General features: G+C 39.7%; 2 protein-coding genes across 4 annotated transcripts in view; one reads left to right on the top strand and one right to left on the bottom strand.

Moving 5' to 3' along the window:
* Positions 1–5,348, bottom strand: part of FHIP2A (FHF complex subunit HOOK interacting protein 2A) — a 31,900-nt gene extending 26,552 nt beyond the window's left edge. Inside the window, exon 1 of the mRNA XM_081953522.1 lies at positions 4,910–5,348. Coding sequence (XP_081809648.1) covers positions 4,910–4,954 — 45 coding nt within the window. The 5' untranslated portion in view covers positions 4,955–5,348. The remainder of the gene's footprint in view (positions 1–4,909) is intronic.
* Positions 5,349–19,668: 14,320 nt separating this feature from the next.
* ABLIM1 (actin binding LIM protein 1) overlaps positions 19,669–25,734 on the top strand; it is a 216,355-nt gene continuing 210,289 nt past the window's right edge. The window contains exon 1 of one of the 3 annotated variants that reach the window (XM_081953535.1): positions 19,669–19,853. In XM_081953535.1, the coding sequence (XP_081809661.1) occupies positions 19,841–19,853 (13 nt within the window). In that variant the 5' untranslated portion in view covers positions 19,669–19,840. Of the gene's footprint in view, positions 19,854–20,086; positions 20,170–21,460; positions 21,570–25,734 lie in introns of those variants that run through there. The other 2 variants (XM_081953525.1, XM_081953524.1) reach the window with 2 other exon arrangements.

Raw genomic sequence — 25,734 nt, 5'->3', positions numbered from 1 at the left:
TAAAACCTTGCTGTAAGGTCAGCAGAACAATGGAACTCATTTGTTGAAGTTAAAGCTAACTAGGCCTGGCTACGGAAAAGGTAGTATGGCTTCTCCAATGCCTGGCAAGGCAGGCGATCAGGCGGCAGTTCTCCAGGCAAAGATGGGAAGCTGTTTGACAAGTACTGTTTGGAATGGTGGCATTACTGGAAGAAGTGGAGAGATGAGGGCTTCTGGGACTATGCAATGCATACTATGTAGCTTGTGCTGCAAGTATTCCTGGAAGTGGCCTGCCAGGATGTCCCTTCACAAAGAGTCCAGGCAGTGCCATAAATGTTGTTGGCATTGGGCATCCATGGCCAGCAGTTCTTCAGGACCCTAGTGGTGGTGGCAGATGGGTCCCTGAACTGGGCTGCCCATGCCTCAATCAAAGCTTAAAAGCCTATGCCTGCAACACACCTTCCCTTCTAATGGCTGCTAATATTGCCTCTGCCATATATATTCCCAGAACTCCTTAGTTTTTACAAGACTACCCACTGCACAATCTTTCCAATGACGAGGTGAACCACATGATGGAAGGTCTTAGCCATTTAACTTTTAATGTATTGAAAATCTCAAGTGTCTTAAGACCTTTTTCTGATTGGCTAAGTCCTCTACTTTATCATATGGCTCACCTTCCTTCTCCAGACCTTACCTAGTGCTTCTCTTAGTTGGTTTTTGAGAAGAAAATGATTTACTTAACTGAAAATACACACAAACTTCACAAACATTTGTCTGCACATTCCATGCTTATATCACTGTATTTTATTTCAACTAAAACACCCTGTTTAATTTAGTATAATTTCCTCCTTTACCCAATCTTAAGTACTATAATAAATATGATCTGAAATCATCATTACCCCAAAGCTTTAAATCCTGTTTTCCTTAAATTGCTGCTAGTAATAAGTTTCCTGGCTTGACTTTAATAGGAAACAAATTCTCAACTACAATGGTTAAGATCTTAGTTTCTGGAAATCAAACCATACACATTACATTATGGCATCGTTATGGATATGCCCATGTGGTTTTTCTTACTTCTTTTTGCACCCATCAATGTCTACGTTATGTTTTTTTCTTTGTGGTTGTCAATATTACTATAGCAGCAATTCCATTAATTACAAAAAAAGTCAATTTGTGACTTATTCAATACCAGCATCATTTTTTCAAAATCCAAAAATGTCCAACAGTCCAAATTTTTGTGGCTCTAACAACTTAGCATATGTGAACCCAGCTAGTGATTTTAATGAGCCACAAGATTATATTTTGAACAAAATCTTTGACTCTGAATGAACACAAAACAATAAAAGTATGCAAAACTTTGTAAATTCACCTAGCACTTATATCAAAAATCCATTCTATTCAATAATTTGAGTCTTGCTAGTCTGATTTTAAAAAACACCCGTTAATAGGATTGATGCTCTTTATCAATTATTTCTACAATACTTTTTTGGGAACGTGATTTGTAAAAACATAAAATAAAACCAATTTTCATATATAGAACATACATTGTATTTACTATTCACTGAAATATGTATGCACCAACTGTGAGGATCAGGACAATAAACAACAACACTACTGCCTACTGATAGTATTAACAGTAGAGTTTCTAATAATGCGTAAGATGTATGACCTAACAGATTAATTCAAGTAATATAAATATATACATATTACAAATGCATGAATAAATGGTCTGCATTTTCTGTTGCATGGTAAAGCTATGAATATCAAAGTTGTGTATAGCAACACCCTGAATCTATGGATTGCTGAATCTATAACTGAAAAGTTATGTTCCAGACCCTACAATTATCTCTTCCCCTGAAAACTTCATTTCTCTTCCTTCCATAGCTATTGTCTGTATACTTCATCTCTCAGTGAGTTCTCCTCTTTCATTCAGTCATGGTGGATATCACTGGGTCAGACTGATAGTGCTTCAGGTGGTCTTTTCTTCAGATTGAATGTGGTTGGCTGGTGATATACAGAAATGCCCCATTTTCACCTCTGGATCACATTCGTTTTCTGCCGTCTACTGTTCTTTTATGAACTAAGAGTAGGAGATTCTTGAACATAGCAATTGCAATTGCAATAATTAAATGTATGCAGTCTTTTGCAGCACTAGCATTCATTGGCACAACTGAGCATTCCGCCATGAGAACGCATTGTGAATGTTCGTATGTACCCACAAAAATCCATCTGTCATTCTTTGGGTTCCTAAGTATAAGGTCAAAACCAATGATACATTAAAAGCATTACATATTCTACATATTGATACATCTCTATCAATCGCAGATATGAGAAACCATGGGTAATCTGCGATTACTCAGAGCACATAAATTGACTCAAATGAATTCTTAAATATGTGTGGTATCCAAAAAGAAAAATACTCTGCAGCATTAAGTGTAGTGAACAATGAGTCATGTTGTAACCTTAGAGTAAGAGGTACATTTATAATTTATAATCAGAAGCTATTTCTTTTCATCTTTTTTTCTCCCGTCCTTGTAATTTTAGCTTTCCCTTTGATTTCTTTCTTTCCTCCTTCATATTTTTTATTAATTTGAATTAGTTTTATCTTTTTTAAACTTTAAAAATTATAAATATAAAAATATTATATATATATACATACACATATACGTGAAGGAATTAGTGTTGCCTACAACATAAACATCATGCTTCAGCATTAATCTAGATACTGCTAGTTCTTGTGGCAGAAATAATTCCTTGATCTATATAATCTACTCACAGAAAGCATACTTATATTAATGTGGTGTGTGTGTGTGTGCGCACACACACACACATGCATGTGCCTTTAGTTATCACAATCAAACAGCATTCAAGGATGCATTTCCTTTGCATAGGAATAGATGATGGTATGCGTTCAGCATAGATTAATTGCAGGAATAACCTGTATGGATCCTACTGACAAGTTTATAATGCATGTATCACACAACTGTCCCTTATGTAACTGATATTTCTTTAGAACCCACTATACTTGAATCTATACTCTGTAAGATGATACTGGTTAATAGTCTGTTAGGAACCAGGCAGCACAGCTGCAGGTCAGTGGCAGGTGAGCAAGCAAAACCGAAACCATCCGCCCCTGGTCCGTGGAAAAACTGTCTTCCATGAAACCAATTCCTGGTGTCCTAGTATGCAGTCTTAATCAAGAATGTGTTAGCAAAAAGTCCTACCAAGTTTAATACAACTTTCTGGTTAAATGCATATAAAGGTTACAGCTAATTTGCACTGTCAATTTTTCAATGTGACAAGGATGCATTTCCACTTGTGCTAGTCTCTTATACGAAAAATATATGCTTATGCGGTTAAAAACTGTTTTACTACTGTAGTAATATGCTGCTTTCATTCCACCCTTTACCATTAGCTTAGTTGACTCTTATGATTAAATATGCCATAGACTAGCATCCAGTAGAGCAACTAATGAATGCTTTGGAAAAGATATTAAAATACCGTTATGTGTCTATATCTACAAAGATCAGAATCATGCAAGCTACATTATTCCCTGCAACACTCTGTGGAAATGAAAGTTGCACTTTAAAGAAATAGGATCGGAAGAACAATGCTTTTCAACTTTGATGTTGAAGAAGACTCTTAAGAATATTGTGGACAGCCAAGAAAACAAATTGAAGGATAATTGAACAAATCAATCCACAGTTCTCACTTGAAACCCAAATAACTAGGGTTCATTATGTGAAGACCTAGATCTCCAGAAATACTCTTATGCTGGGAAAGATAGAAAGAAAATAAAGAATAAGATGGTCAGAAGCAAAATGGATAGTTTCAGAGATGATGAACAATCATGAACAAACAGATTAGCTGATCTTAGAGAAAATCTATCTATGTGGTAACTAGGAGTGATAGGCATGTAATGGACCTATCAATGATTAAAGTATATGAAGAAGTCATGCTTTGTCATCATACAGTTCTCAAGCATGGCACAGTAGTGGTAGAGCCCTGAACTAATCTATGCTTATGATGTCATCTTTTGCTGAATGTGCGATAGGGGACTTTGTCTCCTCCATGGCCAGCACAGAACTTCAATGGATCGATCGTCAAAGTACAAATAATCCTATTCCTGCCAAAAACCTCCTAGGGTTGTATAAGCAGATGGTATAAGGGACCAGATGTGAGCCATCAAACTCTCTCATCTCTACACTTTTGTTCCCTGGGGAAACCTCTTTAAAATCAAGGATCAAGTGATCTGACAGCAGATCAGATCCTCTCTTCAAAGCACGCCCTGCACTGGATAAAAATGGGAAGACTCACTCCCATATAACACAAGCTGCATTTTGTGGTAAGATTTGTTTTGCTATTGTCCTGAAGGCTTCCAAAATTAGCACTACATCCATTTTAATTGTCTAATTGTCTTTCATTGCAAAACAAGTACCTTTTTATTTACCAGAGCCTTATAGCTAGTTTTTATTTGGCTACATTTTTTGTTTTAACATAAACAGTTGTCTATTGGTTTACCCCTCCTGTAGCCCAGGCCCAGAAGCATAATGCAAGAGAAATGCAAAATATTTCAAATACATGAACAAATAAAGTAAAGAAAGAAAGTAAAGAAAGAAAGAAAAGACACTGAGCTATATAGCCGAGTTCAATCAGGGACTAGAAGAAAAAAAGGAAGCAAGAATTATATTGTCAAGTTCTTATATTTTACTTTGCCGTCTGAATCCGGGCGGGGGTGGTTCCCTCCCCCACTTCTTCCCCAAACGGAAAAAATAAACAAGTTAAAATTATTAGGTGATCTGACACAGAAAGACGGAGGCGGTTGGACAAGAGAGGGAAACCGAGAGAGGGCCCTGAAAAACGAGCGTTCCCCAGCTTAGGCCCGAGGTAAGCCCCGGCCTTGCGTGGCGAGCGTTTCCGGTGGCCTTACCGCTTCCACGGCGTGCTGCAGGATGGAGGTGAACTTGGAGAACATCTTGTCCCTGGACTGGACCAGCCGCTGCCGGGAGGATCTGGAGAGCTCTTCGATCCGCCGCCTCCGCTCCAGGGTGAGGGCTGCATGCGGCTGACCGGACAGCGGGGATCGGATCGGTTACCGAGGCAAGACGGGGCTGCTTCCAGGTCTGCCTGCCGCAAGGAGACACGGTGGCACTGACGGAGGCGGACACCCACCCGCGCCGAGCTTCGGCGACGGTGCCCGGAAGCCGAGCGTTTTCGCCCGGCGTCGTTGCTTTTGCTCCCTCCCCTCTCAGGGGCCTTCTGAGAGCCGCTACCTCCGCGGACGCCGCCGCTGCTGCTGCACCGCTTTTAAGCAGTAACAGATGAAAACTACGTGGGCTCCGCAAAGGATAGAGCGCAGCTTCTTTCAGGTCTTCTTCTTGCCGGAGCCAGAAATCAGGAGGCGTCTAGTAGCACCTTCTCAGACTCGCTTTTGTCGACGTTTTCCCAACAACACCCGTTTTTCTCATCTATAAATAGAAGGGTGGCATTTAGAATTTCCTCCCACAGGGTCTTTATGTTAGTCCTTATAACTGGGGCTTGCTTTCATATTTCCCTTACTACGTTCCAAGCGAAAGTACTGTTACTGATGAAGCAACTTTCTGTCCTTTTTTTTCTCTTTTCACTTCAAATAGCTGTTGTATGTTTTACCTATACATGAATTGTATCTGTGTATGGCAAGGATCCTTAAACAGAATACAGGTAATCCTTGACATACAATCACAATTGAGCACCAAAATTTTGTTGCTAAGAGAATGAATTTTGCAGTTGTTAAGTTAGTAACGTGGTTGTTAAGTGAATCTGGCTCTCCGTTGACTTTGCTTGTCAGAAGGTCACAAAATGATATGATCCTGGGACACTGCAACCGTCAGAAATATGAGGCTTTTTGCACAAGCATCTGAATTTTGATCACATGATCATAGGAATGTTGCAACCGTCAGAAATATGAGGCTTTTTGCACAAGCATCTGAATTTTGATCACATGATCATAGGAATGTTGCAAAGGTCCTAAGTATGGAAAATGGTCATCAGTCACTTTTTTCCTGTGCTGTGGTAACTTTGAACAGTCACTGAATGAACTGTTGTAAATCAAAGACTACCTGCATCATGTACCTACGTATTTTTCGGACTATAAGACGCACCATGATTTTGAAGAGGTAATTTTTTTTAAAAAAGCGTTTGCACTCTGCAGCCTTCCCAAACCCACTGCACACCTTGTTCTTTGCAAATAAAGAGTGGGGGGGACATGCAGAGAATTTGGGAGGCTTGTAGAGTGCTGCTGGGGGCTGGGGGGGGGAGGGAGCAAAGCAATAAAAAATTGCTTCATTTTTTTGCTTATTTTTGCCCTCCCCAGCTTCCAAGAGCACTTTGCAAACCCACCAAGCCCTCTGCACGTCAATTTTTGCAAAGGGGATAGGCCAAAAATGCTGTATTCAGTGCAAGAAGCACCCTGATTTTTACCCTCTTTTTTGAGGAGAAAAGGTGCGTCTTATACTCCGAAAAATATGGTACATAATGTACCTACATGGTAGTACCTACATAATCTTGATGAAAAGCTAAATAGGTCTGAATCTTGTTGGCACATGGTGGAATTTTGTTAGCTAGATTGGGGAATAAATTATACACACACACACAGGCACACTCAAAAGTAAACTTACTTCCATGTTTTACAGAAAACCGTATGGATGTGTCTAACACGCATCAGAGAATTAAACTCAATTTGAGCGAGCGCTTAAGGGAATGTGTGATGCCTAGGTTGATTATAATAGAATAGATTTTTTTTGAGAAAAAACAAAATAGGAAACGGGGATTAGGACAATTTGAAATGCTTCAGAGTGAGGGCTTCCAGCTTTGTTCAATGTTTGGTCTGTGCCTGTATATTTCAGCACCAAATCTTTTTGGGTAACGCTATCTCATCCAGAAATAAAGATGAAAAATCTCGAGATGTAGGTGGGTCCTAAAACCCACAGCAACTAAGTCACACTAAGGTTGAACTCGTTGCTGCCCATTCCAATCCCCACAGCCTTCAGAAGCGAAAAAGAACCTTGAAAGTATCACTTGTCAAGGGCAGGAATGGCAGTGTATATAGCTGAATATAATCAGCCATATTCAAGGTTGCGTATTCCAACCAATCAATATTGAGGAAGTTCAGTAAAGTCATAGTTAGCTTCTATCAGGACAAATCAGGAGAAACACGTGGAAAAAATAGTTAATAAATATATGTTGATGGAATGAATTTGGTACCATACACTAAAAACATAGGGCATCATGGGTTTCTTAAAAAGGAAAGCTAGGCGTATTTGTAATACTAATTTTCTGCAAAGTTGGAAGAAACGTTACAAATATAGATTTTGAGGCAAAAGGGTACTGTAGTCAGATAGGTACTAGCATCTTTTGACACTCCTGAAACTTTTAATACAATGAATATATAATTAATATTTACAGGTTCTCCTTCACTTATTGTATGACTATAATTGAGCTGGAATTACAGTTGTAACTTGTTGAAGTCAAGGTAATACATGACCAGCCCTGATTTTTTAAAAATTCTTGCTGCAGCCATTAAGCGGATGCCCTGGCTGTTAAGCAAATCAATTTTCCCAATGAAAATTTTCTGCAAGAAACAGGAAGTAAACACTAGAAACTGGAAAAAAAATATTGCAAATTGCAATCATGTAACCTCTGCAAAGATCTATAAAAGTGAGCCAAGCACCCAAAATGTAGTCACATATCTAAGTATATATATGTGCACGTGCGTCTGTCATAACTTTGAAAACAGGTCATAATTAGCTCTAAGGAATTCTGTCTTAACTTTGAACTGTCATTAAGTAACCAATCGTAAATCAAAAACTATACTTGCTTCTGTTAAGTGTCAATTTTGATTCGATCGGTACTAAGTTGGTAGAAAGTGCAATAACTTTGACTGCATCACATCTGCATAAATTGTGAACTACTGTGTACTATGAACTACTTTCCCCAGTTGATACTGGTAATTACAGGATATTATAATTTTTTAGTACCACAAGTTAGACATGATCAGAATTTGCTCATAGAAATTACTTTGACCTTGTTACTCATGAAATGCATATACTATAGGATAAATACATTTTAAAATACTAATACCTAGATGCCCCCTTTTTACTTGGTATTACTCAGATAAAACTGAGTTCTGAATTCTAAACTATTTTTAAATAAGTTTGAGCTATCCCAGCTTTTTGCAAATTATCCATATTAAGTATTGGTACTTGAATTATTTCTGCTACTGCTAGTATTTCCATGGATCCATTCTATTAGATGTTTTGGGGCAAGCCGTGGCTCATGAGCCACATGCGGCTCTTTACACACTTTAATATGGCTCTTCTGTGTGCCGGGCGCCCGCTCCCCTCCCTCCTCTCGGGCACTTCAAAACAAGCGCCCCTTTCCCTTTTTTCTTTTCGACCCACAATGATTAGGGAGGATCCTGAAGTCAGGCGGGGACGAGAAGTGAGGAGGCAGAAAAAGAAGCGGAGGCTAAGGAGCTTCCCCCCCGCCTCCTCCCAGCAAAAATCTAACCGGGGAGCCGGGCGGGCAGTAGCAAATTAGCCGATCACGCCGCGTGATCAGCTAATTTGCTACTGCCCGCCGGCTCCCTGATAAGATTTTTGCGGGGGGGGGAGAAGCTCCTTGGCCTCCGTCTCTTTTTCTCCCTCCTCGCTTCTTGGGGCTCCACCAATGGGGGAGCAAGGCCCGCCCAGCGCCAGGCTTTGGGCTAACACAGAGGTCTGCAAAGTTTGCTGTTTTAAGACTGGTGGACTTCAATTCTCAGAATTCTGGGAGTTGAAGTCCACCAGTCTTAAGAGCCAATTTTGCAGATCCCTGCCTGGGCTAATATGATTGATGCCCTTGGTGGACTTCAACTCTCAGAATTCTGGGAGTTGAAGTCCACCAGTCTTAAGAGCCAATTTTGCAGATCCCTGCCTGGGCTAATATTTTTACTTTACTTTACTTTTATTTAGATTTTTATACCGCCCCCTCTCCCCAAAGGGACTCGGGGCGGTGTACAGTCAGATAAAAACACATCAATAGATAGAAAATACAAACACAAAAGAGGAGGCAATAAGAAACTGTACATATCGAAGCAAAGTAGTTAAAAAACAATATTTAAATAACCCTAAAAATACCCTAAAAATACCCGATTAAAATATCTGCCAGGAGGTAGAATAAAACTATAGATCTATAAATGGGCCAGGCCGGCTAAACGGAACAGGTGAGTCTTCAGTTTTTGTCGAAAGGAGCGGAAGTCGGTGGTGGTTCTGATATCGGGGGGGGGGGGAGGTCATTCCAGAGGGTTGGGCCCATCACAGAGAAGGCTCTACTCCTAGGCGCCGCCCGCTGGCACTGCTTAGCGGACGGCACCCGGAGGAGTCCCTCCCTGTGAGAGCGAATCGGTCGCAGGGAAGTGTGTGGTAGGATGCAATCCCGCAAGTACCTAGGTCCTGAGCCATGGAGCGCTTTAAAGATAGTAATTAGCACCTTGAAACGCACCCGAAAGACCACAGGCAGCCAGTGCAGCTCGCGCAGGAGCGGTGTTACGTGGGAGTACCTAGTACTCCCCATAATAGCCCGCGCGGCTGCGTTCTGGACTAGCTGCAGTCTTCGAGCGCGTCCCAAGGGAAGCCCCATGTAGAGGGCGTTGCAGTAGTCCAGCCGAGCCGTCACCAGTGCATGAGTGACCGTGTGTAGGGCATCCCGGTCCAGTAGGGGGCGCAATTGGCGCACCAGGCGAACCTGGTGAAACGCCCCCCTTGCCACGGCTGCCACATGGTCATCCATTGATAGCCGGGCATCTAGGAGGATGCCCAAATTGCGCACCCGTTCCACGGGGGGCAATTGCTCGCCCCCTATGGTCAGTGATGGAATCAACTGACTGAACCGGGGTGCCGGTAGCCACAGCCACTCAGTCTTGGAGGGGTTGAGCTTGAGTCTGTTGTCCCCCATCCAGACCCCGACGGCTTCCAAACACCGGGTCATCACCTCGACAGCCTCGTTGGGGTGGTCTGGGGTGGAAATGTACAGCTGCATATCATCAGCGTACAGATGATACTCCACCCCAAAACCACGGATGATCTTCCCCTGTGGCTTCACATATGCATTGAACAGAAGGGGCGAGAGGACCGACCCCTGAGGCACCCCACAAGTGAGTGACCTTAGGGTTGACCTCTGCCCCCCTGCCAACACACATTGCGTCCGGTCAGAGAGGTAGGAGCCAAACCACCGCAGAACGGTGCCTCCAACTCCCATCCCCCCCAGCCGGCGCAATAGGATACCATGGTCGATGGTATCAAAAGCCGCCAAGAGATCTAATAGGACCAGGATAGAGGAACAACCCCTATCTCTGGCCCTCCAGAGATCATCGACCAACGCGACCAAGGCTGTCTCCGTGCTGTGTCCGGGCCGGAAGCCAGACTGGCGTGGGTCTAGATATTCGGATTCCTCAAGGTGTCATGGAAACTGCTGTGCCACCACATTCTCTACAACCTTCGCCAAAAGGGGAAGGTTGGAGACTGGACGATAATTAGCTAGCTCCGTTGGGTCAAGGGAAGGCCTCTTGAGTAGGGGCCTCACCACCGCCTCTTTCAAGGTGGCAGGTAAGGACCCCTCACTCAAAGAGGTGTTCACCAAGCCCAGTAGCCAGCCTCGTGTCACTTCCCAGGATGCCAGTACCAACCAGGAGGGACACGGGTCCATTAAACATGTGGTCGGTCGCAGCTGTCCACGCAACCTATCCAAATCCTCGGGGGCAACAGAATCAAACTCCTCCCAGAATGGTCTCACAAGACTCACTGTTGGCGGCTCCTCTGGTCCACTGAAGGGGCCCATCCTCTCCGGATCTGAGCGATGATATGATTGATGCCCTTGGTGGACTTCAATTCTAAGAATTCTGGGAGTTGAAGTCCACCAGTCTTCAAGCTGTCAGGTTTGAAGACCCCTGGGTTTTTTTTTCCTAAAGGGTTAGGGGTGCAAGGGTCTTGCAACTTGACAGCTTTAAGACTTGCATGCTTCAATGCCAGAGTTTCTGAGCCAACATGACTGGAGGAGGAATTCTGGGAGTTGAAGTCCACAAGTCTTAAAGCTGTCAAGTTTGAAGACCCCTTGGGGTTTTTTTCCTAAAGGGTTAGGGATGCAAGGATCTTGTAACTTGACAACTTTAAGACTTGCGTGCTTCAAATGCCAGAGTTTATTGAAACTAAAAACAGTGTACCATCCTATGTATTTTCAGTTTTAAAAATGTGACTCTCAAAATAAATTTCAATCGTGGTTTTGGCGAGATTTGGCTCAGTTGAAAAAAAAGGTTGCCCACCACTGTTTTGGTGTAAGGCCATTGAAATTCCTACTGTGTTTCTTACTGCATTTTTCTAAAAAGCTGTAATAAACTTATAAAATTAATTTTAATTCTATAACTTTAAAAGAACAAACAAAAATGACCCCATTCTTATAAATCAGGGGAAGATGTTTTTAAATCATGTAAAATAATTTATTTTTATCTTAAAATGAATTCAATATAACAGAAAAACTTTGGCCACAGTGGACACTTGTGGATATCTGCTTAATAAGGGTTGGTTACAATTATATGCATGTATATGGAAAGCAAGAATTGGAACCCCAATGTATATAATCTGATTTTATTTTTTATCATTGGATTTGGGTTTAAAATTTTCAGAATAATTTTAAAAAGATTAGACTTGTAGATTAAGGATGTATGTGTCATAAATCCCAAATTTTGGGAATTCATCAACATTTATGCCATTTTAATGTATCAAAATACTGATGCCAATATGATATAATATTGAAAGGATAAATCTACAGGGAATTATGCTGATAATTGTTGATCTCTTTCAATATTTGAATAAGCTTTTTAAAAGGAAGGTCACGGAAGATAAATAACTGAATAAATTCAGACAGATTTATTTTATTTCAAATATCTCCACCCCAGCCTATTCAGTCAAATATACTGAAGTAGCCAATATACTACCCTTTGCAGATACCTAGTGTTTATGAAGTTTATCATTAGTTACATTATTAGTTACAGTGTAAACAAAATACAAAATGAAGTCGATGAAGAATTCTCTAATTATGAGGAAATAGATAATTTACATCAGGAAAAAAAATAAATCAGATATTGCCCTGCAGATGGCAGTAGGTTTACACATTTTAAATGTGGATGATATTAATCTCTACAGAGGGAGCTTGTATTGTGAAGCAGCACTACATGATTTATATAAAATATATAAAAAATCCTATGCATGTACAATTAAAAATGATTTTAAAATGGAAGAAATATGTAAACAAAATGCCAGGAAAATTCTTTTGCTCATAGGACTTATTTTTCATACCAGCAGTGGAGGATTAAGGCTCATTGGTGCCCTAAGCACTGAGAAATCTTGGTGCCCTTCTCCTTTGTACATACTGTACAAATCTTCAGTTTTTTTTTTCTTTCTCAACTTTGTGGTGCCCCCTTTGGGCCTGGTGCCCTAAGCATGTGCTTAGTCTGCCTAATGGTTAATACCAGTCAATCATTGCCTAGGCCAAATGGAGTAAAACATTTTAAAAGTCTAGAATGTCCAGACAGCATGGAAGCTTCACAGACAAAGACTGTAATTCACCAAAATATGAGAAGGGGATTGTACAGCATAATCAGACTTGCAAGACTGTTGTAACAAAACTCAGTTAAATAGTTTTAGCTTTTTCTGCACTTGACTTGATCTGGCTTATCTTGTGGAATCCTTTGGTCTACACTTTCCTGTTTTTGTTGGTCTTTGTTGGTTCAACAAGTAGTGAAAGCGTCAACATAGGAGGGGACCAGGACAATGGGACAGGAGGAAGAGGGGGGGAGGAGGAGGAATAGGGCAATGACTAAACTGGCTGGTGAGGATAAATATGACAAGGATGGCAACCATGATGGAAAAAGATTAGCAGTGGAAAGTGGACAAAATGTCCAGGGTCATGTTTGTCCATTTTTAATATCTTAGTTGAATGGATTAGATGCTGGGGGCTGAAAAAATGGAATAGGTTGTAGTTTTGAAAGACCAGTTGTGGGACTGAATGAATATATGTTTGTTGTTAAAGGCAGATGACTGAAATAAGTCACAATACCTCTGATGAACTGATAAGGGACTTCAACAAAATAATACTAAGATGCAAATAGTGGCAGAAGTGAACTATGATGATGACACAACCTGCTTGATTGAGTTTGAAATAAGACTGCTGTTTTTGATTTTAAACTTGAGCATTTTGAGAGAAGGGATAAAGAGAAGATTGGGAATGGGGCATTTGTAGGAGAAAACAGATTGAAGACTAATCATTTTAAAATTATTTTGTATGTGGACTTTAGCACAAAGTTTAAGGAGTGCTTAGAAAATAATAACTCAGCTTCAATAAAAATGGCCTAATAACAACAATTTTGCTTCTGCTGAGTCTATTCAAGCCAAAATGACATTGAAAGGCAAGTGATCACCAGTGACCAGGGAGGAGGGAGCATGTCCATATAAATTAGGAGTATGTAAAGAATTTTTAAAAAAATGCTACATCAAAACTGATATTTTAAAACTGAGATGCAGGCAGGTTTTGAGGGTAGAGCAAGTACTAAACGTTTGTGGGGCATGAGCTGTTGCAGTTAGAGGAACATGAGGATAACCAATTTCGTTTTATTTAAATACAATGACAATAAAGATTATATTTATAAGCTGCAAAGCACTTGGATGTTCTATCACTTGTTGTTCTTCTGGTTTAATGAGATTCACGTGTTTTTCATTGTTGATGAGATGCTTATGTACCTTGGTTTTCAATCTGTGATGCAACATTCATCTCTAAAACAAAAGCCCAAAAGCTCAAGAGTTTGAAATCTTTTATTTGTGTCACAAGCATCTTCATGTTATAGACATATAATGTTCAACACTGAGCAGATAAAATAAATCATACAGATATAGTACATATAAAAATTATGTAAAATAAATAGGATTAAGCGTAGATGACATTTACCCAGTAATGGGCCACATTAACAGCATTTTCTTTTGCCAGCATGAGATCTTCCACTGTACATGTTGAAGGACATTGTATGCACCATAGTATGCATGAAATGGACTGTTACTTTCCACATTCACATAGTGTATCTTCCATAGGCAAGACCCATTTTCTTAGATTGTTCCTTGATCTTTCTACTTAGCATAATCTGTTTTGCGATTTCCATATATGTCAAGTTTATTCTTGACCAGATGGTAGTCGTGTGGTTGTGCCAAGTTTCCCGGAAGCTCCTCACTCGCCTTCCATAATTCCAGGGCTGACTGTGGCTACTGCTTGATGGGACGGGTGAAGGTTTTGACAAAGTCATTCCTCGATCTCAATCTGAACTGTGGAGGTTGATGGCCACATAATGTGTTCTGAAGTTGTTGCTTTAACTCATCCTTTCTGTGCAGCACTTTCCCAGCAGAACATTGGAGGGCAGATACCAGCTAGATAATGCATCTTTTGTATTTGGGTCAGTTTTAGATACCTTGATGATCAGTCTCATTGTTTCATTTAGGGACACATCCACCTATTTTGCATGTTTCGATCTGAACCAAACAGAGTGACATATGTCTAATGTGGAAATTCTATGGAAATGTGGTTGAGTGGTCATCTTTATTTTTCTTAGATTGTTCCCAGCAGATATTTTATGTTTGGTATTAAAATAGTGGTTCTTAAAGGTAAGTGCGCATTTCAGATTTACTCCAAAATACTTTAGGATAGTGAAATTTTCTAGGCTAGTACCATTCTATCATACATGCAGTGTTCTTGATGTCTCACAGTTTTATTCAAATGGAAAGCCCAGGGTTGTGTTTTCAGCTGGTTTGGCTTCAGCTGGTTATCCCTGTAGTATGTAGCCATTAGATTCAGACCCTTGATCATTTTTTTCTTGACAGCTTTGAAAGTTACACTTTCGCTGCTATTACCAGATTGTTGACATCACAGTGAAGTCTGAAAGATATTGAACTAGAAGGTGTTATCTTTAGAAGCAACTGCAGAGAAATTGCAACACATTGGCAATAGTTATCAAAGCCATAGCTGCTCAGTAAATTGTTCCTTGATGTTACTCTAACTACAGCATGACTCTTCTTATATAAACATGGGAAAACGTGAATGGCTGTTATTATCTTTATCCTGATGTACAGCAGAACTGGACACGCATTGCTGATATATATATTTCAAAGCCTTCTTTGGACACAAGGAAGATGCTAAAGTGAATAACGTAGGTTTTTCCAGTATCTTGGAGACTTGTTACATGTCTACAAATTCAGCTTTGACTATATATGAAGCAAAAAGAAAGCAAAGCGAACAGTTTATGACTTAACATGAACAAAACAATGTGGTTTCCACAAAAAGTTGTATATTTTGTCTAATTATTTTAAAATATAAGTAAAAGTATGTAAATATTTTCTGGCATGGTTTTTCCAGTTTCTAACTTGGTACCTTGACCATTACACCAAACTGGCTCTCCTAACATTCTGTAGAGGAAGCCCAAATTGGCAAAGCAAGCAGAAACCATGCACTTTTGTATGGGTATCAAAATTGCACATTGGGTTGGTCATGCAGTTGTGACAACCATTATGACATTTTAGATCCCTCCTGGGGTGCCTCTGAGAATGTATCTGCTGCTGAATTTCCTTTGCCCCATTTTAAGGCCTTTCTTGCCACAGTTGTTAAGTGCATCACTGCAACTGATAAGTTAGTAACCTGGTTAAGTGAATCTGGTTTTCCCATTGACTTTGTTTGCCAAAAAGTTGCAAAAGATAATCACATGACCTTGGCACATAGCAATGGTCATAAGTATGAACCAATTGCCAAGCATCTGGATTTTGATCACATGATCATGGGGATGCTATAAAGATTGTAACTGACTGGTCATTAAATGAACTGTGGTAAGTCAAGGACTACCTTAAACTTTAAAATATTGTTTTGGACCAGAACGTCAAGGCTTGGACTACAATTTCTATATATTTGAATGACTTGTTTTGTTTAGTGCTGTTAATTCTGATAATGTATAAAGGAAACTCTGAAAAACATAATTTTAAGTTTTTGTGGTTTTTAAAAATAATTGACAAGATTATCCTCTCTATTGTATAATGCAAAAGCCTAAAGGAATTATCTAATGCCCACTTGGAAAACAGAAAAAAAGTGATATTGTCTGAATACAGGGCTGAACCTGGTTTATTTGCCTATTTTTTCATTTACTGATATGACAACCTTACATTATCTAACGATGGGAGCAACTGTTTAACTAAAATAATAGTCACTGTGGACTTTATATATATATTTGCAAAATGTATCATGCAGTTTGATTAGGCTCTTCTGTTAATGTATTAGACAATAACATATCAATTGCTAATTGCAAATTTGTTGAATGTACATCCCACTTTTTGTACATCAATTCAAGATGCTCTACATAATATTTCTGCCTTCACTTACAGGAATAGCGTCCATCTGTGAAATTGACTATGTTGAAAGTGATCAGTCTCCAAGGTCACCAGTGGCCTGAAAGACCTTGATGTGGGTATCCCTGATCTTACTTAATATCCTAACTACTGCACAACACTAAATTAATACCACTTGACATTGATATCAACTCTACAATGGTATTCTGGCCATGAATTTTATTTTGAGAAAACATATCCACCTGGAGACGACTTCCGGTCCCCGAAGGCGATGGACCTGTGCGTCCGCCGCTCGTTTCTTCGGTGGGCTCCTTGGAGGGGCTCCCTGCCGTAGGGCAGCTCGTTGGGACCCTCAGGCTCGGCGGCAGCCGCAGGGGGGTTTCCAACCTCACCCCAGGAGCTGGGGAGCGTGGGGGTGCATGGCGGCGCTGCATGCTGTCGCTGTGCGCCTTCGCTGAACGGAGCCTGGAAGGAAACAATTAACCAGATGCTACAGCTGAAGTGCAGTGAGGTGGGAAGTTTCCCTCAATCTCTTTTAAATCTACCTAATTGATGAGCAGCAGCCTTTCTAAATTGTGGATTCAATCCTTTGAAGCATTAAGATTGGAGGGGGTGGATTTTCCACTGCCCCTCAGAAAAGTGGCACTCGGAATATCTCTCTCTCTCAGAGGAGAGAGAGAGAGTTAAAAGTTAACTTTCACTTCCACTACGCAATGGGAGAATGACTTTTGCAACAATTGCAAGAGATGACTGCTGAGTTGATTCTCTTAAACTACCTTTTGGAAACTTTGGATATGTTGCTTTCTGATCCCCTGTGAAGGCGGAGCCAAGATGGCCAGCTTCCTCCTTCTTCTTTGCTTTTACGAATGAAGTTTCCCCTTTGAAAGGATTTCTGGCTTTATATTACCCCACGCCCCAGAGATTTCCTGGAGCCTCTCTTCTTATATGGTCCCCTTGGATTTGGAACATTTGATTATTATCTTTTGGATTGGAGCTGTATAGGAAGACTAACTTTCACTTCTGGGCTTGTTTGCCTCACGATCTCTCCCAGCTGTGCATTCCACAGACGCCATTTCTTCTGTATAAGACTTACAGCTATCTCTGAACTTAACATGGGTCCTAAAAAGCCACCGCCTGGTAAGGCATCCTTGGCCCTGATATCTTCTACGTCTTGCCCGATTACTCAACAGACACAAATGGCTTCATTTCTACAATCTAAAACAACTGAAGAGAGTTCAAAGGACTTATCTGTTGCCCAAATGTTTCAAACTATTATGAAGGGACAAGACAAACTGAAAAAACAACTGGCAAACTTAAATGATCAGCTCAGAGAAACGCAACAACAAGCAACACAAAATAAACAGAGAATAGGTGTATTGGAGGAAGACACGACTGGGCTGAGGGAGGAGGTTAAGATTGTCCAGAAGGGGAATAGAGAATTTGAAAACCATATGATTAAAAATGGAATTTGAAAGAATGTCTTTTTTTCTTAGTTTTTAAAACTTACCAGAGACAGAAAATGAAGACCTTAAGGAGATCATGACCACAATTTTAGCAGAATATATTAAAAGAGATAAACAACAGCTATGGTGGGATATTGATTTGATTTATAGGATCAATTCAGCATACGCTAGAACACACAATGTTCCAAGGGAAATACATGTTAAATTTCTTAGAAAGACTACAAGAGATGAGGTCTTAGGAGCTCAAAGGGTGGGACCACTAAAATATAAAGACAAAGAAATAACCATCCTCAAACAAATTCCAAAGAAAGTAAGAGATAAGAGGAAAAAATATTCCTCTTTATCAAAGAAATTATATAGCAAAGGAGTTTGGTTCAGATGGTTATTGCCAGAAGGAATGGTGATTTTCTGGGAGGGCACTAGAATCAGAATTAATACAGTAGTGGAGGCAGAGGCTTTCATTGAAAAATACAGTGCCTTTCTAGATGGAAAAGGGGACAGTACACAAGATATGAGAGGGGGGGCATGGCTCTGCCAGAAGACAGGGGGGAGGAACCAATAGTGAAAAGACTCAGGTCACAAAAATGAGTTTGAAACATTGCAATTGTTGTTATAATGTAAGTGTTGGAAGTGACATAAAAGATGATTGAATATATTGTTGATATAATGCAAAACAAAAAGCTGCCAATGTCTATTTCTTAATTTTTGATTCTTTTTTTCTGTAAAAGTTGTGAGATTTGGGGGGATTTCTACCTTTCACACGATGTAGCTGTCAAAATTTTCTTGTACCTATTTACCCTTTCCTATAAATATTTGTAAAAACCAATAAAATTCTTTTAAAAAAAGAAAACATATCCACCTGGAAGCTCTTCTGAGATTAAAGTTTTGCTATTTGTGCCCAGAGAATGAGCTGTGCAATAGTAGCCCAAGATGACATTTCCATCTTGAAAAATGCAACCCATCAGCCAAGCTTGAGGTCAGTTTCTGTTTTTTCCATACCAGGAGCATCAACAGCATTCACTGGTTTTGTAACCACTATGTGGTTGTGAATCACCACATACTTGAGGTCATGTACAATATCACAAATTGTAAACAATCGCAGAGAAGGGGACAACAGGATTTTCTAAAGACTCTGAAAGGTCCAGAATACAAAATAATCATTTTGTATTTCCTTGCTTTTCTCATTTTGTGTTCCTTCAATGTACGTTTCTTTCCTCCATTATTCTTTGCCCATTGAAAACAATACCATGACATTTGTGTGGGAAAACCTGCACATGTAGCATACTGCTTGTGCTATTATATTTTAACTGGTTTAACTGCTTTGAATGCCAAACGCCGATCAAACGCCTGTAATCGATCATTTCGAATACAGTTATCGGTTCATACTGGTGGAGGTTCCTTCATTGTGTACACCTGGAGGCGCCCCTCCCCTTTCAAAAACACCGTGGATTACGCGAGTACCTGTTGCCTGCTCGATCCAAGCGGCATAAATGTCCTGAATTGCCCTCAAGATAAAACAAAAAAACAAAAACCAGACTTGGCTTCTTTATCCGGCTATTAAGCCAGAATTCATTGCGGAATGTTCACATTGCATGAAGGAACGAACACGTAAATCGCCTCCTCGCTCTTCTGCAGGAGGCCCCAACCGGTGGGCCGGTGGTTGGTTTTTTTTTTTTTTTTAAGCCAGATCCGAGTGGTGCTGCAGCGCCTGGCGAAGCGGCAAATGGCCCCGCCCAGGCCCAGCCGGTCGCTGCTCGCAGTGGCTGCAGCGGTCGGCTGTTGTGCTAGTCCGCGGCGCTCCCTCGCTTTGAGACGCAGACAGGTACCGCCCTCTCGCTCGCAGTCCCGGCGGCACATGGGGAGATGCTTCTCGGCTGCGCCCGGTTAATGTCGGGGAGGGGGCTTCGCTTCTTGCGCTCGCCGCCGCCGCCTTGTCTCTCTTGGTCCATCTGAGCCATGTCCGCCAGAGGTGAGTGAGCATCTGGGTCGGGACAGGAGATTGGATCAACATCTTTTCAGCCAGCGAATGCTTCCAGATAAGGCCAACTCTCCGCCTCTTTCGCATCTTCCTCTCCCTGAGCGGTAGTTGCATTCATGTATCCCCTTTTTCCCCCTTCTCTCCCCCCTCCACCTTTCCCTGCATTATGCACCTGCTGTGCCTACGAACTTCGCTTCTGCCTCCCCTTTAATTTTCCATTTGCTTGATCTTTTGAGGGAGGCGAAGAAGAGCCGCGCTTGAGAGAGCCTTGAAGTCAACGTTTATGTTAACACCACAGCTCTCTTTTGTGAGTACGAGGAAGCCTGGCCTGGCCTGGGAACCTACCTTCCTTAGGGGTGGGGGTGAGATTTTGCGTCCACCCCACCCTCCTTGGGACGGGTGTTTTTATACAGTGTTGATGGAAAAACTCATTGATGCACCAAGATATTTAAAGCTGCAGTGAATCCCTTTGGGAAAGAGGGAAGGAGAATGGAGAAAGGGTGGGGGTGGGGGGGATTCACAATCACTTTGGAATTTATCAGTCTGCCTTCCCCCCCCCCCCCAAGAAGAAAATATTTTTTGGTGAAGAATTTGGGAGGTGGAATGTTGCACTGATAGAAAGTGAAGGAAAATACCAGAATGATAATACTAGTATGTTCTCCTTTCTGAGCTAGGCGAAGTAGCTAGTACAGTGATTTTAGTCAGTTGTAGATACTTCTTTTAATGAAGTGTTAGATATTATTGAGTAAGGGGCTTATTCATGGAAATGCATATAGTATTTATTGATGTTGAAGTTTACGAACAGATTTTATTATCTGGATATAAAAATATTATAATTTTAATGTATTTTTCAACAGAAGTCCTTTGCACACTTTCCTTGCACCTGGTCGGAAATCCTTTTGAAATGTAGATGCATAGGATTGTGATTTAAAGAAGTCCAGATGTAAAATCCTTCTTTGAAACTGGACCTTTAGAACATAAGATCTGTGTTACGTGCTGTGTTATAAGGACAGAAATGATTTTTTTATTCTGATAAATCCGTGCAATTGATATTTCTAGCTGCATTGTGTACACTTTATGTAAGATCTTTTAAGAGCGTGTACTTGTAAAGAAATAACAAAACCAAAGACATGTTTATCTTATTTCCACTGTGCGTATTTGATTTATTTCACTCATACTGTGATTGTTGTTTCAATAATAATTGTACACGGTAGAATCTACCATGACCAGAACAAAACTCCTCTAGAAATCTGCAAATACCGATTTGTCTGCAAATTCATGGGTGTGGCTATGCTTGGAAATGGAAAAAGAAAAGGTGGAGACATAGGAGGAACTTTGCATACTCTGACCAGACTCCTTAATATTGCCTAGCTTCCTCTAAGTTTTGTGATGTCACAGTACTGACTCAGCTAAAATTTAAAAGTACATTTAGTTAATTTATTTTTGGGGTGGGATACTCAGTGATCCTCTTGATTTATACAACTTGCATATCAGTGACTCCAAGATCTCTTAACCTTCTATTGTTTCATCTTTCTGAAGAAATATCTGTTTAATGTTTGAATGGAAAATCTTGTGCCACTCTTCGTTTCTAAAATCTATTGCTAGCTAGCTGTAGAATTAAAAAGACCATGTTTAACCATTGCAGAAACCATACTGTAAAGTTATTGTAAAATAGGGAAAATTGAAGCAGATTTTATTTCTAACGAGGTGAGTACTCCTGGTCTCTCTTCAATGTTTTTGCATTTTTGAAAGAAATTAGTGGGGGAAAGCATTAGATGTCATGTATTATGCTTCTCAGCTGTCCACCGTACTGGAAATATGAAGCTCAACCATGCATATCAACATTTTTGTATAATTTAGACATAGCAGTAGGCTCGAGTCTTTTAAGACAAGTTTTATACCCTTGTGGATTAAGGTTTTTAAAATATTCAAAACATTGAATAACTTTAAAATACTATGATTATAACATAAAGCATCACATTAGGATGTAGTCATTTTGAAAGCTTTAAGGCACAGGTGTCAAACTTGATGCATCATGTTGCCGTCACGTGATGTTTTGCAACGTTTCCCCATTCATGGACCTGGGGTGGGCATGACCTGCATGTGATCCAGCCTGTGGGCCCTCAGTTTGACACCCCTGCTAAGGGAAAGGCTTTGGTAGCTTTAAATATAAAGAGTTTAGGAAGCCAAATATCAAGTATCATCTTGGAACCATTTTGAAAGCAGGGGCTAACTGCAGCTCTGAAGAGTGCATATTCAGCAGTTTGGGAGATAGCTGTTAGGACTTTGGAAAGCAGATTGTAAAATTCAAGGCAGATTTACACCGGGAGCCCTTGTTGTTTTGCTAGTCAGCCTAACTGATTATGGTATTGAACAAATATGGTAGCCTATGGGATATTTGATAATGCATTCTTCTGATGATCATGCTGCTTCTTGCTTTGACAACAACACTCATTCAAAAAGAGAAATAATAGGATATAACACCTGGGGAAATACTGTTGCATATCCATCTTCTGTGGTTTTTGGCTGCATTTCAGATTCAGATATAAGAAAGAGTGATATTTTTGTTCAGTGGTACGAGGTATTCCCAACAAGGTGCATAAATACGGATGACTATTATTGAAATTGATTTTATTAAAGCTATATCAGTTAAAATGCTCATTTTTTTGTGCCAATATATATTTACATTCTACAATTATATGCACTTAGCAGAACCACAAGACTGAGGTTTCTGCAAATATAGAACAAAAATCATATGACCTCTCAGGGATTGATTAAAATCCTCTTAGTTGCTGGTAGATGAGATCAGAACTATTTGGGGTGCAATCTTTGATGAGTCAAATGGTAATTTCAATAAACTCCAGCAATATAAGACTGTACAGAAAGACCATTTAAATATTGACATATCTTTGGAAAACTGATTTTGTACATTTTAAATTATAGTTTCTTGGTTTACTTAGGTAACCTGGATTGCCCCAAACTAGGTGCCTAGATTAAGTACTGATAAACTCTGCCGTCTGGTATTTCCATCAGCAGACTGTTGTAGAAGACAAAATAATGCAGCTGCTCTAGGGCTCCCATCCCTTATATTCACCCCTACTGGTATATGGAAATAGGGGGCAGAAATAATATGGGAAGAGATTTACTAATCTCCAGTTTGTCCATAATGGTTATGACCTTAATAAGATCACCACTTTTAATTTTACGGAATTACATATTTTTTTTCTTTTTAAAGTCAAGGAGGTGACAACTAGCTAGGAAGTTTGTGAAAATGAACATTACTGTAATGTGACAGTTGCAGTTGGCATATCATCTGGCTACAAATTGAGCTAATGGTTTATCTTAACTTGTGCAAAATACATTTTATAATAAGCTTGACTGTGTCATACTGCCCCTTCTGGCCAAGTGAGCTGCAGAATAAATATTGATCAAGGCTGAATAATATATAATTTAAATAATGAATAGTACTGCAAGCCAATCAACTCCCTTGAGGCTTTCAGAGAAAGAAGTAAAGTGCACAACAGGAATAGTTGATTTAAGCATAAGCTTCCTATAGGTATATCTAAGCAAGAAAATGAGCTGGCAGGGCTTGACAGAAGATTCTCAGCAAAATGCCATCCACAAATGTGTCCTTATTTTTCCAACCCGGTGGCTTAGATTTGTAGCTCCCATCTACTGTTTTAATTGGCTTTGCAAATCTGCCAACTATAGGAATTGAGAGCTATGTTTCTTCATGGTAGTGCTACTACTTATACATTGTTTCATTTGGGGTATCTGGACGTATGGCTATAAGTATTGATCACACTTTTATAGTTGTTTCACCAGGCATCCAGGAAGGCTTCCTATGTGTAGTTGTTCATATATCAATTATGTCAACTAATCTCACAGTTTCATAGACAAGAAGCTCCCGATGGGAAAAATAAGTGCTGGAATTAAACTACAATATGTATTAAAAGGGAATTTCACTTTCTTGTTGATTAAAGATAATCTGTTGTTTTCGTGTGGTAATTGAGGATCTTAAAATGACCATGGACTTATACTCCAGGCAAGCCTGGAAGCTTAGCTGATGTCTTTCAGTGAAGGGTTAGCAACATATCTATAGGCCTATGGTATATTTTTGGTAGTTATGGAAGGGAATTATATTTGATAATTCACAGTTCCTTAAATGGAAAGACAGCATCAAAGATACGCTACAAAACATCAACTAACAGTGATGTTCAGGCTGCCAGAAGAGCAAGACAGGGAGAAACTTTGTATCTCCCTTGAAGTGGTAAAAGAGGAGAAGCAGGAAGAAGAGGAGGAGAAGGATCCTCAAAGCTGAATGGCTTAACATGTTTTTCAAAGTATTAAATACTTGGAAAACATAGTGAAGTTTGTCATCTGAAATGCAACAACTAAGCAACTAATTATTGTGTTTCTTTAGCTGTTATCAGAATTATGTGTAGCTTTTAAAAACAAAGTATGAGATACTGTAATAAGAATATCAGGAGGAGAAAAGAACTTTGCACGTTCCCACAATAATTGTGTTAATTGTATGTTTAGAACTACATACTTGAGCTCCAGAATTAAAACCAGGTTCTATCATTACCAATGCTTTTGATAATGTGTTTTGATGGGTATATATTTGTCAGTTCTATGGATATTGCAAAGCACCAATCTCCTATGATTGATTGGGCTTGGTATTCTTTAACCAATTTCCATAACTTTTAGCCAGTAGGCTATTGTATTTTTAACAGTTTTGGTGGGAAAGCATGAAAATATAAATGTTGAAAAAATGATGGAAAGGCATGGAAATGTTACAAATGGAAGGTATTGACATATGGACACTTAGTAAAATAATGTGATTAATGCAAGACTATTAAGAATAAATTCATAGCCTGGATTGGTATTTTTGTGGAATTTGTTTGTTAAATTACTTAGACTAATTTTATTATGTAATTGCTTTTTAGTGTTTTATCATGAATTAGATTCACAACTTGAAGGTTATGTTAAAATTTATTCAATTTATTCAATTTATAAGTCGCTCCCCCTCCACGAAGGGACTCGGGGCGGCGTACAATTAAATACACAAGCATATGGCACAGGAGGAGGTATATACATAAAAACATTTTTACAGTTCATAAATAAATAATTTATGGTTTTATGTGGTTTATGTGGTTTTATGAGGAAAAAAGAGCCGTGAAGTGCTAGACTTAACAAAAAACAACTTAACCATTTATCTTGAGTTGGAGCTTTTTTTTAAAAAAAAAAATCTATCTTGTTTTGGTTACAAGCCCATTGGAATTCCTGAGGGGAACATTACAAATAAGTCAGCACTAATAAGCACCAGAATGGTTGTGAGCTGCTAGTTTCCTGTGATTGTCTGTCTGTACAATGAGCTTTAGGCTATTTTGAGTGCCCATGTTTCTGTATCATTTTAAAAAGAGAAAATAAGCTTAGCTTGTGGCTAAACAATTAGCAGTTCAGTTCTATGCATGGTTACTGAAAAAAAGTCTCTTGGACTTAAGTGTGTGTCACTCCTAGGAAATTGTATACAGCATCAGCTTGAGCAGGTGTAAAGCTTCCCATATGTTCCTTAAATGGAGGGAAGTTACCCGAATCTGGTCTAATCATAATGCTATGCTTCACAAACAGTAGAGACAATAACACAACAGTAACACAAGCCAGCATGATCTTGCTGCTGCAACTAATCATGTGATCACCTGCTTATGATGTTGCCTGTGCATAAAGACAGCTGTTGGCCATTTTTTGTGTGTGTGATGTTTAAATTTTGTGCATTCACACACAGATTGAATGAATAGGTTTTCTCAAATTGTGAAAGGTTGTTACAGAGGTCTTGTTACCTGTAATTTGAGAATGCGCATATGGAATA

This window comes from Natrix helvetica (genome assembly GCF_964273705.1).
Source record: "Natrix helvetica genome assembly, chromosome: 5".
NCBI classification, from domain to species: domain Eukaryota; kingdom Metazoa; phylum Chordata; class Lepidosauria; order Squamata; family Natricidae; genus Natrix; species Natrix helvetica.
Note: the sequence above shows the minus strand (reverse complement) of the source record. Positions and strands in the feature narration are given on the sequence as shown.